The sequence below is a fragment of the Pyxicephalus adspersus genome, chromosome 5, assembly GCF_032062135.1.
Source record: "Pyxicephalus adspersus chromosome 5, UCB_Pads_2.0, whole genome shotgun sequence".
Lineage (NCBI taxonomy): Eukaryota > Metazoa > Chordata > Amphibia > Anura > Pyxicephalidae > Pyxicephalus > Pyxicephalus adspersus.
This window is the reverse complement of record NC_092862.1, coordinates 18087734-18103145: the sequence shown is the minus strand read 5'-3', so window position 1 is coordinate 18103145 and position 15412 is coordinate 18087734. Positions and strand designations below refer to the sequence as shown.

The following is a 15412-nucleotide window of genomic DNA, read 5'->3' as shown; positions in this document are numbered from 1 at the left end:
TTCATGAAAAACAGTGTACCGCTTTTGGTACAGAAATCTAGACCTCAGTGTAACGCTCAGGTGGTTAACCGTTCGTAATCTTGCGATTGGAGAAGGTACAAGGACATAGGTCTTGAAAGAATTAAGGATTGGAATTAAAGTTTATTATGTGTGTGTGTATATATAGCATTATAAATTAATCAGACGTTAAACTCAAAAAGATTTATGACTCTTACATGTCCTATTTGGAATGAATCAAAGAAAATGTATTATTGTCTGGGAGAAAACCAGTCCAAGTGAAAGTATAATGATTAGCAAAGCCTAATTGGATATAGGTAAATATTAGATTTCCATTTGTAGGTGAAGCCCAATTCACTACAGCTATGTTATATCAGATAAGGAAGGTAAAACCCATATCAGGTAATTTTTTTTGCTGTCTGTACCCCACTAGGGAGCAATGTGCACATGAGTATGGTATGTGAATGTATATGTTATGAATGTGTTACTTGATTATGTTCCCTTTTTTAGTATGTCCTTATTAGTATTTCTATGATCTTTTCATGTAATTCCTATCACTATAGTCACAATAAAACATTAACATCCTATTTCAAATGCAATGTTCAATATTTCACATACTTTTTAACAGCACTCAAGGGTCCTACCATTACGCTTCTTAAAATACTTCTGTTAAAGAATGACAGCTTCCCTTGCTTGTCTTTCAGTGGCTTTTTTGCCTGTGTCAATGGCAAGTGTTGCACAAATCTTTGGTGCATAAAAAAAAAAGAAAAATGATAGGAATCCTTACTAGATATTTTCTATTATATCATTTGTTTTCATGACTTTTGTTTGGTTTTGGTAGATTGCTTAATGAAGTGTCTCTTGCTTTGCAGTATGGATAATACATGAACAGGTGATGGTTGCTGCCTTAGACTGTGGCCGAGATGATGTGGCTCTGGTGAGTGACACATTTATACCTTAATACATATACTGCTTATTAGTATTATATCCCTTAAATTTCCTTTATTCTTACTTGTTTGGCATCCATTGTACAGACACTAAAGCGCCGCTCCAGTGTTGTGATGGCATTGATGTCATCAGTTGCTACCCTTGGCATTTTTGCCAGATCATCATAAGTTTGGAGTTGACTGCCATCTTCTTCCTTGTGGGATTAGAAGTTTCAAGTCTGAAAAACAGAACTGTTTACTGACCTGGATCTGCATTTTAGTTGCGCATATCTGGCTAGTAAGGTCAACTTGGAAGGGACAAAGTAAGAGACACCTGGATGGGTTATCGGCAGGTAGGATGGAGGACTGCGAAAGCTTTGCCTAAAGAAAATATTTTGCTGCTAAGATAAAAATAGTTGAAAATGTTCTTTTTGCAATATATGAGTAGTTCTCGCCTCTCCCGCTGCTTGTGCTGCCAAGTGCTATGTTGAAGTTAAACTGCAACTTCAGAGAATCTTCTGAATCCAGCGTTTCAGAGATTGCTTTTACAGGTGTTTTCATTTTTACAGAAAACAAGTGGGGAGGAAAAAACAGTATAAACTAACAGTTTGAATAAAGCTCTAATACCAGAAGATGTCACCTAACCCTATCTATTCAAATAGACACTTTCTACAAGTCAATTTAGCGTGCCCCTCAGCCATCCAACATGCCAGTCACTGGGCTTCTCAATATATTGTTGGGCTGCTGCATGGCCATATGGAGGTTTATCCATATGTCAATTTTATATTTGTGGAGGCATTTGATGAGTACCCTAGTGTGCCAAGCAGTAAAATGGAGCGTGCATTCTTTCATATTAAAGTGCTCAATTTTAAAGAGTTGATTAGTACTGTTTCTCTACAGGTTGTCTTTAAAATATTTTAACTTTTGACCATTAAAGTTTAAGTAAAATATCAGAGACCCATTTGCTTTGTCTACCGATATACAACAAAATGGTCATTAGACCAGCAATGAGCATATTTTGGTTATATGTGAATATTAGGAGAAATTCATGTTCACTGATCTGCTAGTTCAGCATCATGGGCCTAAATGTTGGTTAGGAAAATTGGGAACATTGGGTCCACGATCTTTTTGCCAGAAAGGCTTGTCTGTATTTTTGATTTTTAGGTATGATTTGTTGGCTGTGTAACCTTCCAGTTCACTTCCACATCCACAGACATGAGCTTGTTTAACTCTTTGATTCCTACACGTGTGTAATATTTTTTTGGCAATCACAGGGGTTAAGCCTAATACCAGGTCTCGTCCTCATTATTCTTCCTCTAAGTACTAACTGCAGCCCACTCTGGTTGCTTTTTCCTTTGAGGCCAAGGTGCCTTTATTAAAACCCTGGAAAGGTCTCACAAGATTTCAATTGAATGAGGCTTGCACACTCATGGACCTGGAATGGAAGGTGAGTTTTGTTTGCATAAAAGTTCTGTAAAGCCCACATCATAAAAGAACATGAACCAACTATTTGCTATGAAATATGTACAGCTTTGTGATGTGATTTTTTTCTGTGCCAAAAAATCCTAAACACTATTCCATTGCCCAAAACATAAACAATAAACAAAATTTTACCTGAACATAGAAAATAGAAAACATGATGGGAAGCCAGGGGTAAAGTTGTTTATTATGAAATCTGCTATCCTTCTTATGTTTTCAGCCCTTTGCTGGGAGCTATCACGGGGGATATGTTTATTTTAAGTGATGGTTTCTTTTCTGATTAAACTCTTGAAAGGCAAGTAACTCAAATCAAAGTCATAAATATTTGAAATTTTAATTGGGCAGATCCTTGATTACCCTAATACAGCACTCTGTAGACCAGTGTTGCTCAACATTTTAACATGAGGAAACCCCTTGAAATAAATTTCTTGTCTTCAGGGAACCCCTTCTATAATTACTATATACACAGCTCACAGTACGTTAGTGTGGTAGTAAATGGGAAGAATGCCTCTTACATGTCACCTTTATAGATAGCCAAAAAGATCATTGGTGTCAGTTAAACTTGCCAGAGAAGTACAAATTACTAATTGCTTAAGGAACCCCTAGCAATCTGGAGGAATCCTGCTATAGACACAAGGACAATCAGAAAAGATGAACGGGTTATGTTTGTAGGCTTGATGCTTGCAGTTTCTTTTTCAGTGATCGGTACAGTAGTGACCTTTCCATATCTAATGAGAATATCAGTTAAACGGCTGAAGTACCTTGTCTTACCCTACAGATATATAGGTAGTCCCTGGGTCACATACAATATAGGGGCTGTAGGTTTGGTATTAAGTTGAATATGTATCTGTTCAAATTGGAACAGATACATTATTTTAATCAATGCAATTAGAACAGATGTTAGTCCCAGCATAATATTAGGCAGCGTGGTGTCAGTTACTGTATAAAATCCTCACTGTAAGTTAATCATAAAGCCTAGACATTCATTAACTTCTGGAGCAAGCTGTCCTTCGATATGCAAAAAGAAACAACTGCTAAGTTTGTCTTGGTCATTAAAGAGTTACAAGAGGCTGCAGAAAGAACTTAGCCCCGTAGGATCACCCACAACCTCAGCTGTGTTTAGCAAAAGATTTCTTCTGCAAGTCATGCAAACTGCCCCCCCACCCAAGCCTTTGTCCTGCACAGGAGCAGGGAAGCCCTGTTCATATCTAGGAGTGGTTTGTATGTCGGATGTCCTTAACCTGGGGACTACCTGTACAGCTATCAGACTCAAGGCTCATGGATTGCACTGATAGTGTATGTAAGGGCAAAATAAAACGTCTAGTAAATTACTTCAATACATCTGTTTCGCTGTGTTTTAAGCCTGATATAGTACAGGAAAATACCCGTTAATCTGTCAGCAATGCTCTTAGCTCCCAAGTACCGTTGTGGGCTGACAACATAAAGCAGTTTTGTGGACTAAGTAGAGTCAGCCCTGCCTGGTTTTCTATATTACCAAACAACTCAAACCCACCTCCTCCCCATCTCTGAATTCTAAATTCCTCTGCTTGGTAAAATAAATGAAATGAGCACTGAATCAGCTTTGAATTTTTGACAACAAATATTTTCACACTTCTCAAGCGAATATAGCAAAACACATTCAATGGTATGTTTTAAGAAGGAATTTAGCACACAATTACGTTTTTTAGAGTACTGCTTAGACTTCAGTAATATGTCTTGGTGTTCTCAATGCACGCAGATTTTCACTTTGAGTTGCAAGCCACTTTTATTATATTTACTCATTAGGAAACTAGATACAGACATTCTAGGATGGCTTAAGGAGCTTACATTCAAACAGAGCTATTCAAGAAATTATGTTACACCTCAAATCCTTAAACCAATCAGCAGAGGATAAACCAGTCATTCCTGCACCCAGGTAGGGTGCTAAAATTGATACTGATTTTTGGTTTCCATTGAAAATTAATTTGGCTCTGCAAGGATGAGATATTCTCCAGCAGGGACATCTGGATAATACCGAGCCTCCCCAAATTGTCACAGGCTGCCTGACATTTTTGGCATAAATAATTTTATTCCTGTATATGTTTCAAGTACTGAGGATTTATTTTTCTGCTGAAAGAATTGCTTTCGGATCTGCCATTGCTACAGATCAGACTCTTTAAACCCTGTTTATTTTGCTTTGGTGTTGCCAACTTGACTATATTCTGACACATGGCGCTTTTCTATCTTCAACTGACACTGCAGCTGAAATCTTGTGGATGAGCTTCACTTTCTCATGGAAACCTTGTTCCACATGTTCTCAGCGCTGCGCTCTCTTGCATCTGCATATACTTCAAAAGTATTTGTTTAAATCTGCGTGGTTATGTCCTGCATATTTATAATTTTCTTTTTTCATCATCGTGAACAAAGTTTTTTCTGTTCTGTGTCCAAGAGTGTCATAGAGCTGTTTAACTTAAAAAATGTCCAAATGTTTCAAGTCACTGGAAACCCAGAAATTTTTAACCAATTTCCACACTCTCCTGGGGTCTGTCAACATTCGTAAGGAATGAGAAGTGCAGAAGCCTTATGTAATTTTGACAGACATGTCTAAATAAAAAGTTCACATACAACCACTGGTCTTCACTGGATTTTCAGACCATTCAGCTAGCAAATCGCTTTCTGTAATATCTCATACTGAAGCAATAACAGCTTGAAAGCAGAACTTAAGTTCCACTTTTAAAAATTTTATTGCAGAAAAGGACAAGCAAAATGTCTCTTCTGTAATATTCATTCTTACCTTTCTTATCACCCCGGTGAACTGCGCATGGGAAACTCGTTGCATATGCGCAACTAATGCACGGCATTAGTTGTCAGGATTCCTGGCAATCTCTGCTTCCCCTGTGCTTGCTGGCACTGAATAAACTCAGTGTGTTTTGGTAGTTACATCATCCTGGCCAGGCTAATCAAGATGGCCAAAGATCACAACCAGGAAGAGAAGAAGGAAGATGGCTTTGCCCTTTGATGGAATGGGGACATGTGAGTATAGAGAGATTTAGTTCCATACTCCAGCACCCAAAATGTAGTCCTGCCTATGAGTTAATTGTTCCCCTGCCCTTATTTTAACTCAGTAGTTGTTCTTTTTAATGTTCCAGATTGGTAAGAGGTGGCACCAGGTTGACATGAGGGGCTTCTGGCTGATAGTTTATAGTGAATAATGGCCAAACTTTGTTTTTTCTTTGCTGTGTAGGTGCCTATCCCTTCTGGATGTTAAAATGCTGGAGTCAATTTAAAGCTAAACTAAACTTTTAGTAAATATATTACAGGTGCTTTTAAAAAAAACAACCTCTTGCTTTTGTGTGGAAGCAGCGGTTTCTTTGCAGAGATCAGACAACCCTCAAGACTAAGCAGCAGTGGGTATGAGCTTTACTGACGTGCTTTCCCTTAAAAAAAAAAAATCTCACATCACCTGTTTTGATGCACCTAGAACTGATTTGAAATAAACGCTTAATGGGCTTTAACAGAGTGTTTTAGCCTGTGAGTATATTAACGCAACATATGATTAGCAGGTTTGCTGTTTTATTATTATTATTATTATTATTATTACACAGTATTTATATAGCGCCAACGTATTACGCAACGCTGTACAAAGTCCATAGGTGTGTCACTGTTTTGCAATTTAATGGAAAGGAGAACTAAACCCGTTTACTCCCCTACCCCAGTTCATTTGCAGGGGGCTTCCCTCTTGCATCATATTTGCTTTCTAATGACAATCTTTGGCTATCTTGATCGGTCATGCTGGTATGATGCAGATACACTGGAGTTCATTCATTCCCAGCATGCGCAAGGAAAGCTGGGATTCCTATGCAAGCACACAGCTCATGAAAATTTGACAGCTGGGCAGTGATCAGGCAGGTAAGAACAGTTATTGCAGAAGGGACTTGACTTGCCGCTTTCTGCAATAATTATCTGCCTGAATTGCTCATGTTAAAAGTGGGGCTTTAGTTTCACTTTAAGTTCATTTTATATTTCATTTTGTAGTCTGTATAGATTTGCTAAGGAAACACTTGCCAAAAATGTAATTTTCTCATTTCATCTGAGGGTAGTTTTTTACCTTTGGGTTATACTAGTGCTCAACCCAGAAACTTTTTTAAGCTGGATGGAAAGAAGCTGTAGGCAGGTGGCAGCCCCTGTATTGTGACCCAACTCATCAGTAACCACCCAAAAACAGCAGAGTGGTTGCTGAAAAGTGTTGTGTGGTGTACCCAGCTATAAGTTTTTACAAGCTATGTTTTTCTTACCTTTATTTCATTAATAATATTTTATTCATGACTAAGAAAGCATGTCTTTTCAGTTCAAGCTGTCTGGGTAGCCATTATTTCTGACTTACAGGTAGTGCAGTGGTTGCCAGTAAAGTTGCCTGGAGATACGAGAAGATGGCATGTAATTTATCTTGGCAGCAATTATATTATACTAAAATATCAGTTTTTGGTGGGGTTAGCCTTTAAGAGGAAGTCTGCTTTTGATGTTCAACATTAATGTGTGTTTATTTTCTTTGTTTGAAGTCCTGTCTGCAAGAATTACGACGGCAGTTTCCTGGCAGCCACAGAGTGAAGAAACTAACTGGCATGAGATTTGAAGCCATGGAAAGGTAAAATAATTGATACCATATATGTTCAGATGTTTTCTGCTAGTATTTTGTTGTGTCTTCCCAGTACACTTTAATCAGTGCAACAATAGAGTAAACTCACTTGGATGCTGTTGAAATCTGTCTGTCTGTCTGAAAATTTATACCATAAGAATTTTATTAATAAAGTTACTAATACGATTTTCAATACTAACTGGATCTTTAGAGCAGTTGAAATTAAATAATAAAAGAATCATTGTAACACATTAGGTAATTCTTTTCATTATGGAAATGGATCGTGACAGAGCTAATGCAGTTTATAACATTTATTAGTAGGGGATGGAAGTATAACCCAAGGGTACAAGACTTTGAGTGTCCCCTGAAAGCAGCGGACCTATCATACATTTAAAAGGGTGGCTATTATTCCATTAACATAATAGATTTTTTTTTTTTTTTAGTTTTTGGAGAGTTCCTCTCCCCTTTCATCTTTATTGCCTCAGTGGTAAGGACTGATAGGGAAACCCACAGCCTCCACAGTGTCACATATGCCAGGACAGTGGTCACCAACTTTTTTAAGCCAACAGACCACTCCATTTAACCACTCTGGACCACACATGCTCGAGGAGCCGTGTGTCACTCAAAGGGGAAGATACTTCCCCCATAGTGACGTCATGATGCCTGAACCCGCCAACTCTCCCATCGCAGATCTGAGCCTGCGATGGGAGAGTGGGCAAGTTGTGTCCAGAGACACAACCCGCCTATTTCCCTTAGCCTGCGATCCGTACGGGGGACATGGTCTGTGGCTCTGGCCGGTGTGCCCTCCCTGCTGAGTCCTTCTCCTGACCCCGCTCGGGGGCACACCAGCCAGAGCCGTGGACCACCAGTTAGCAACTGCTGTGCAAGGAGGCTGTGAGTTGCTCCTTCTTCTGCACATGCCTGCGATCAGACATGGATCATTAAAGGGCTTTCTACTAATGTAAAAAAAAGTGCTAAATCTCACTCATGCCCAGTGAGATCGGCACAATTTTTTTATTTTTTTTTTTACATTTGGAGAAAGAGACATTGCCCACTCTCATGTCTATGCAGTGTGAGATTGTGTGATGTCAAAAAGAACCCAATTGAAAAAAGAAGGTTTCTTCGGATGGAACGGCGAGCCCCAGAAAGAACAATGAAAGAGACTCCGCGCAGGATTTGTTGGGCTCGGTTTGTGGATTGATCAAGAGCTTTTCACAGATAAAGGTAATGTTATGTTATAATGGTAGGTATTCTGTCCTTTAAATAGATCCCACCTCAATGTAGCCAGCACTTTAAAATACCACTATCATTCTTAAAACTGCAATATGATTAATTGTGTTTTATTCAGAAAATATTAATATATTTATTCAAAGTAGAATTACAGTTCTGGGTAAATTGGAGCAGCTGCGTCAGATGAAAGCATTAAACCCATAGCATTTTTTTTAATATAGTATATTCTTGTTCTGGTGACAACTCAAATATTTAGACAATGCATTTGCAAAAATATTCGTCCCCCTCACTGTTTGTTGCATTACAGTCTGGACATAAACAGTAAGTAAAATAGAAATTATGAGTATACCTAGGTATTCACCCTTTCAAAGTCAGTGTTTTATAGAGCCACCTTTTGCTTCAATTACGGTTTCTTTTTTGTTTTGTTTTCTTAAGGCAAAACTGCTTGAAGTCAAGTTAAATAGATTGGAGTGGTATACAGCAGTCTTCAAATGATGCCACTGATTCTTAATTGAATTCTTAATTGAAGGTCTGGCCTATGATTAGACCATTCCAGGGCATTTAATTGTCATCCTTAACCACCTCTTCTTCATTGTAGTTTTAGCAGTTGTTTGTTCCTGTCCTATGAAGTGTTAAGCTTAGTGGTCCTGTGGAGAGATATTTCAATCTCCACTGTGGATCTTTGCAGCTTCTTCATTGTTATCCTTCTTGCAGCTGGGAATAATGTCCCTCCTTACTGCTCCAGAAGTTAATAAATGTTTAGGCTCCATAAAGTTTTTTTTATTTATTTATTTTTTTTGCTTTTTGTGATTAGCTCACAGTGAGGATTTTATATATATTTCATGTTCAGACTTACATACAAATTCAACTTAAGAACAAACCTACAGTCCCTATCTCATATGTAACCTCGGGACTACCTGTACTACCACTGCTGCACTGAAAATCCAGGCAACGTCTTCAACTCTGTCAGAGTCCCCCCTTACCTAGACTACAAATCACCTCTTCACCCTCCTCATCTTCATAGCACTGCTTGGAATATCAGTGTGGCAGTGGCATCAAAGTCATCTCAGACAGGTTCTCATTAAATTTGTGGCTGGATTAACAGGTTTTGCAGCCTTTGGAAAGATACAAAGCACAAGGGAATGTTAAAGTATATAATTTCTTATGTCCACACATTTTTGTTACTATTAAAGCAAATGTATTTCCTTACCCTGCATTGGCAAAGCACAGGTTTGCTTTAAGAAAAGCCTTTGGGTGAGTTACTTCCAAAAGAACTAAATTCCAAAAATCACTTTTTAGATAGATGTAGCATTTAAATTCTGAATCGTTGGGTTTGTTTAGTTGTGTGTAGGTTTTCTGGAAGCAATTTTCCATAAGCGGTTTTCACTTTCCTCTTTGGAACAGGTATGATGATGCTCTCCAGATATATGACAGGATATTACAAGAAGATCCAACTAACACAGTAAGTCAAATATTGCGTCTGAAATAGGTAATTTGAGAGAAGCCGTCTGAGAACACAACTCTTGGCTAACAAAATATTGCTTCAAATCATTCTCGCTCCCCCACAGGGAAATGTATTTCTTTTAATTATTTTCTTTATTAACTTAGACATATTGTTTTGCTTGCACTCTAAATACCACCAAAGGACAAAAATTAATATTGTAACAACTTTATTTCTTGAGTGTTAGGGTTCGCGGGTGGAAGGAGAGAATTTGTTCTGTATCCCATACTGTCAATACTTCATTTTATACAGGAATTTGGAAGCAATGTTTTGCTTTGAGTTGAAGTCACTGTAACATTCTCATTTGCAAGGATTAGACTTAATTAAAATGCGTTTTCATGTGGTTACGTAGTTCTTTCAGCTTTGGCTTTTCACCTTTAAGGTTTTGAGATGTTACTTAAGTGCTTGTTTATTTCTTTGCTATTTTTATTTAAAAAAAAAACTATGAAGACATGCAAAGGAATACAATATACTTATGAAAACAGACTGTAACAGAAAAAAAAATTAAAACTGAAAAAAAATTAAATACAAAGTTAAAAATACACATATGTAAAATGTTTTACTGGTGGTTTGACATGGCCCCTGCTTAGTAACCAATAGAGATCTACTACAGGGTATGCAAGTATTGCTGATACGAAAATTGCAGTTGTAACTAAACAGGGGGCATTAATGTTCTCCGCAGGTATATGAAAAAACAGATATGTACATGGGCAGTTCCATGTATATCATAAGTAGACTAAAAAAGAAAAAAGGTAATCTTTTTTTTATCATGAAAGGCTAAAAAAAGTGGAATGAATATGGGTTTCCATAAAAATGCTCAGTACAAAACACCAAACACATATCTATACCACTGGGATATTATGGTAAATTCTGATAATCCAACGTGTTTCGCAGAATAAATCCGCGTCATCAGGGATTATACATGTACAGAACCTCAATGAATAGAGTACAAAAAAGTATAAATTGTGAGGTGTAACTGAACGTGGCAAGGGATGCAGTCATGGGTAACAGGAGAGCCTTCTCCAGCAGCAAAAGAAAGGCACTCAAGCCAAAACCAATATTATTTCCAAGAGGTATAATTTTGCTCTTCTATATAACTTGAAATCTCACTGAAGTATGGTCAGCAAAATGAGTAAAGTGACCTGAAAGTGTGGGGATGAAAGCCCGTTTCTCAGCTGCAACAGATAGGATCCATGAAGGTCCCACATAATGGTTCTCAGTAGGTGTTTAGATAGGTGGGAGGAAGCTGTAGGCCAGAGTTGTCGAATCTGGCCTGCCGCTGCATTGACAAAGTGCCCCTACTACAATTCCTGCCATCACTCGCGTCTGTAGACTAGCGGGCTCTATGCATATCTGTGGCCCCGCATTGGACTGTTTTATATACGCAAGTAATGCCGGGAATTTTAGTAGCGGCACTATTTCAATGAACAGGGAGTTCCAGTGGCAGGCCACTCATAAGATTTAGCCCCGCATTGGCCGCATCTGGCACATCCAGAACCCCTCAGCCACACGTGGGAGCTTTTGGAGTTACAAAGGCTTGTCATATAGCGGGGTCTCAGGCTGTGCGTAGCCTGCTGTTATCCAAGTGATGCCAGTCGTGATCACATCAGGGTTTTATATCTAATTAGAAGGAAAAAATTTCTAAATTTTTTTTCAGTAAATTTTAAGGTGGGCTTGCGACTTTGTCTAAGTTTTTAATTTTGGCCCACTGTATTTGAGTTTGACACCCCTGCAGTAAGCGATTGGTCAAACATTGGACAGGACAACTTGTGACAAGTTTAGTGTTCCCAGTTGTTGCCATAGGTTAAATCCTGTTTAATAATAATAATAATAATAATAGGTATCCACTAACCCCTATAATTCTGTCAGCTTTTAACCACACCCCTATACTTTGTTTCAACTTTCGAATGCCTACAAATCTGTTGAGAAAGTACACCGTAGCCCGGTCTATAGTACCCAGTGGATACTTTATTTGGTATCAGAGTTTTCTCAAATATGACCTTATGTTCCATATATGCTTATAACAAGAAAAAAAAATGTGTTGGGAGATCCATATGTGTAAGAGTGAATGTGAAATGTTCCTTAATAACCTAAGCAGAAATGTGGAAAGAAAGGGAAATAAGATAAGGAAGAGAAAACAGGTGAGAAGATGGGATTAAGTCTGTGTACTAGTGGGACCTTGGTCCCCTTATCTGCCATCGCTTTGTTCTTTAATGGGCTTTACCGGCCATTTCAGGGATAAAATACACAGGGATGGGAGATTACGTAGGCCTCCCGTGGGGTCCAAATTTTATTAAATTTATCCAGTCGATCATAAAGCCGTTGTTGTCAGGTGTTCCACAAGCTGTACATCTTTGATAGGACTGAGCAGGGCTGACCGCGTAGGTGGGGACTAGTATGTCCCATTTAAAGCTGTGGTTCTTTTGAGCTGGTGAATGGGCTCATTGAAATAATAATACAAAAATTAGGTAAAACAATAAAAATTACCTATTTGCAGCCAGCAGTTGAACGTCTGTATTCCATTTTACACATTTATCATGATAATCCTAATTGCTTTGTTATAATAATGTTATTAATAATATAATAATGTTAATAATGTTAAAATACTACTTATGAACCTCAAAAGCTCAAGCTCAAATCACACACTAAGCATAATGCCTCAGAACACTGCTTTACACACTCTATTTCTGTTTCATAAAGTTCAAATTTAGATTGCAAACAGGTACTACAGTTCTCGGTGCTTTTTCCATAGAAAATTACAGATGTCTTGAGCTAAAGCACTGAAAGTGGATAGTATTTGATTCTTATTACAGTGGCACTCCTTGAGGGGTTTATTGGGTAACAAGTGAACAGTTTTTGAGGATGATCTGAGCAGAAGTGTAAGGGTCTGACTGACTTTGATATGGAATGAATGAGATGATGGGGTCAGGGTATCTCTAATAGGTCTCTAAGGTGTTCCCAGTATGTAATGGATAGTGCTTACCAAAAATATTTAGCAAAGGCCCACTTGAAAACTAATGACATGGTCCTGTGCATGCAGGGTTCAATATTGCACCTTAGCTAGGCCATTTAGTTCAACCCCACGAAAGAGCAAAAATTACTTAAAAATTAATTCTGGTTATTAGAGAAAATTATTGAAACACACCACGCATAGAAGCCTGCTGCATATGGGGCTGTACCTCCATAGACCACGCAGAGTGCCCACATCCTGAACCATGCTAATTGCATTTACTGGGCACATAAGCTTCTGATCTGGTCTATGGAGAACGAGACCTTCAGATGTCCTGTGATTCGAGCTGTTGAATTGTTCAGGAAGGACTTACACACAATTAGGCAGGTGGTTTTAATGGCTTGGCTGATTTCAGAAGCAACCACAAATATACTTTGAGTCAACAATGACTTTCGTTCAGCTGCTGCTTTTTCTTCTTCTTAGTAGGGTGAGGGAAGTTTAGAACATGAGGTAGGTTTGAATTGATGCCCCACTGCCCTGCTGGTACCCTGCCACATACAAAAAAGGGGGTTTCACCAATGCATAAAATAAGGGAAGACATGACAGCAGTAAGTTCAACCAAATGTTGTAACCTCAGTAGAAGCTTGTTGGGTTTAAATTTCCCTGTACTGTATTGTAAGCTCTTCTGGGCAGGGTCTTCTCCTCCTCCTTTGTCACAGATCTGTATCTGTCATTTGCAACCCCTATTTAATGTACAGCGCTGTGTAATATGTTGGCGCTATATAAATACCTTTTTTTAATAATAATAATAATAATAATAATATTAAAAAAAAAGTCACCCCAGTCAAAACTGAGCTTTCTGTATTTTATCTAGAACCTGCTGTAGTACACAATCCGTTCCACACATTTTCATAGATGATTTGGTGATCTTGCAACAGACCTGTACCTATAAGAAGAAATGTCAGCATTATATCAATTTATTATCTAGAAAACAAAATGAACATGGCCCAATACACAAAAGTCTCTTGAATCCAGTCTGAGTTTTTTTGGTTTTGCTGTATAATATATATGCCAACAAACATTTGATTTAGATCCTCTGGTGTTGAGGTGTATTCATTTTACTCATATTATTCCAGTCCAGCTGACTGGACCTGTAGAATGCTGGAGAAAAGATAATTTTTATGCTGTATCTTCTTTATATTTTTTGTAAAGGTTTGCTTGTAGCCAACATATTAAACTTGGGTCAAAGGGGCCACAGGGAGAGAGTAGGAGAGGACTTTATGGACCTAAACTCCAGCATAGCCATGCTGCCATCTGCTAACTTTGTCTATAAACTTTGTTCAATACAATTATTATTCTAAAGTCAGACAACTTTGGGTTTTACTTGAAAGATTTCCAATACTAACTTGCATCCTTTTTACCTTTATTCCAGAAAAGGCAAAAACTTCATCTTCTTTGGAATGACCCTCTTACACACCCAATAATTTGTTGAGATTAATAAGCATTAGCAGCAAATGAGACCGCAAACGTGATTTTCAGAGGAAAAAAAGACTAATTATTTCCCTGGCTCAACTCATTTCCCTCTTGTAAACACAGAGAAAAGTTGGAATAAAATATGTTTTAGCTAGTTTGGAAACGAAAAGATGGTTTTTGCTATGCCACAATGTTATCCCATCATAAGGGTAAGGCATTGTATGAATATTCAACAGGGTGAATACAGTCTGCAGTTATATCCAGTTCCATTGGGGATACTGGCAGTGACCTAACTTGTAAATACATTGCAATTATGCTCTTTGGCAGCACTTTTGCCCTTGAAAATTAGAAATCGCACTAATGTCAACACTAGCTGTATTATTTCTCTAATAACAAACCGCTATTACACTTGCCTATTTGAAAAGCAAATCACATTGATATTGTAAGTGTCTAAAAGAAATTTATAGTGATTAAAATGCAAATTAGGTCCTTTAGAAAATCACTGAGATTTGAAGTTAAATTCCAGATGTAAAAAAACCCTTAAAAATATGCCAGCAGCTATCGCTGACCTTCTTTTGGAAATTACTAGTTGACTATGTTGTGCTGATCCAATGTGCTCTCTAAATTGCTGCTTTGGAACAAGTAGGAACCTAGCAAAGTCACAGTTCTGCACACTAGTTTTGGGTCAGTGGGTCGGCATTACTAAACCTGCGATACTCGTCTGTCTCTGTTCCGTTGCAGGGCACTGTCATCTGAATCCTTCTCCTGATTTTGACCTTCAGCGGTCTTGATTGACCAGGCTGGAATGACATAATTCCCCTGCACATGTGGGAGTTTATTAATTCCTGGCAAATGCATGGGAAGCCGGGATCGCCGGGTATCCTGGCAACCAAACCCAAGCTTTGCATGTGCAGTTCTGCTATTTTGACAGTGCACAAAGTGATCAGGAAGTAATATTGCAGAGGGGACACCGCCTGTCCCTTTCTGAAATATTGACCTGCCTAATTGAACATTTTTAAAAAATAGAACTTTGGTTCAGTTTTAAGGTTGAAATCTGGATCAGTGTTTTTTAATGTGTACATGTGTGTTGGCTTGGCTCTGCACATGGTGTTTTTTTTTTTTTTCTTTAGAAAATATAGAAAAATCTTCTGCACCTTTCTATCATAGTATAGCTTGCCGTGTACTTCCACCTCCCCAGATTGCAGGAATGTGTGGATTTAAAAAAGGAAAACTATAGATAG

At 38.2% G+C, this 15412-nt stretch overlaps 1 protein-coding gene across 1 annotated transcript in view; it reads left to right on the top strand.

Annotated features, from left to right (window-relative positions):
- Positions 1–15412, top strand: part of EMC2 (ER membrane protein complex subunit 2) — a gene marked incomplete at its 5' end in the record, with an annotated part of 42277 nt that overhangs the window by 6155 nt on the left and 20710 nt on the right. Inside the window, 3 exon segments of the mRNA XM_072410738.1 lie at positions 870–934; positions 6941–7026; positions 9652–9709. Of these exon segments, the coding sequence (XP_072266839.1) occupies positions 870–934; positions 6941–7026; positions 9652–9709 (209 nt within the window).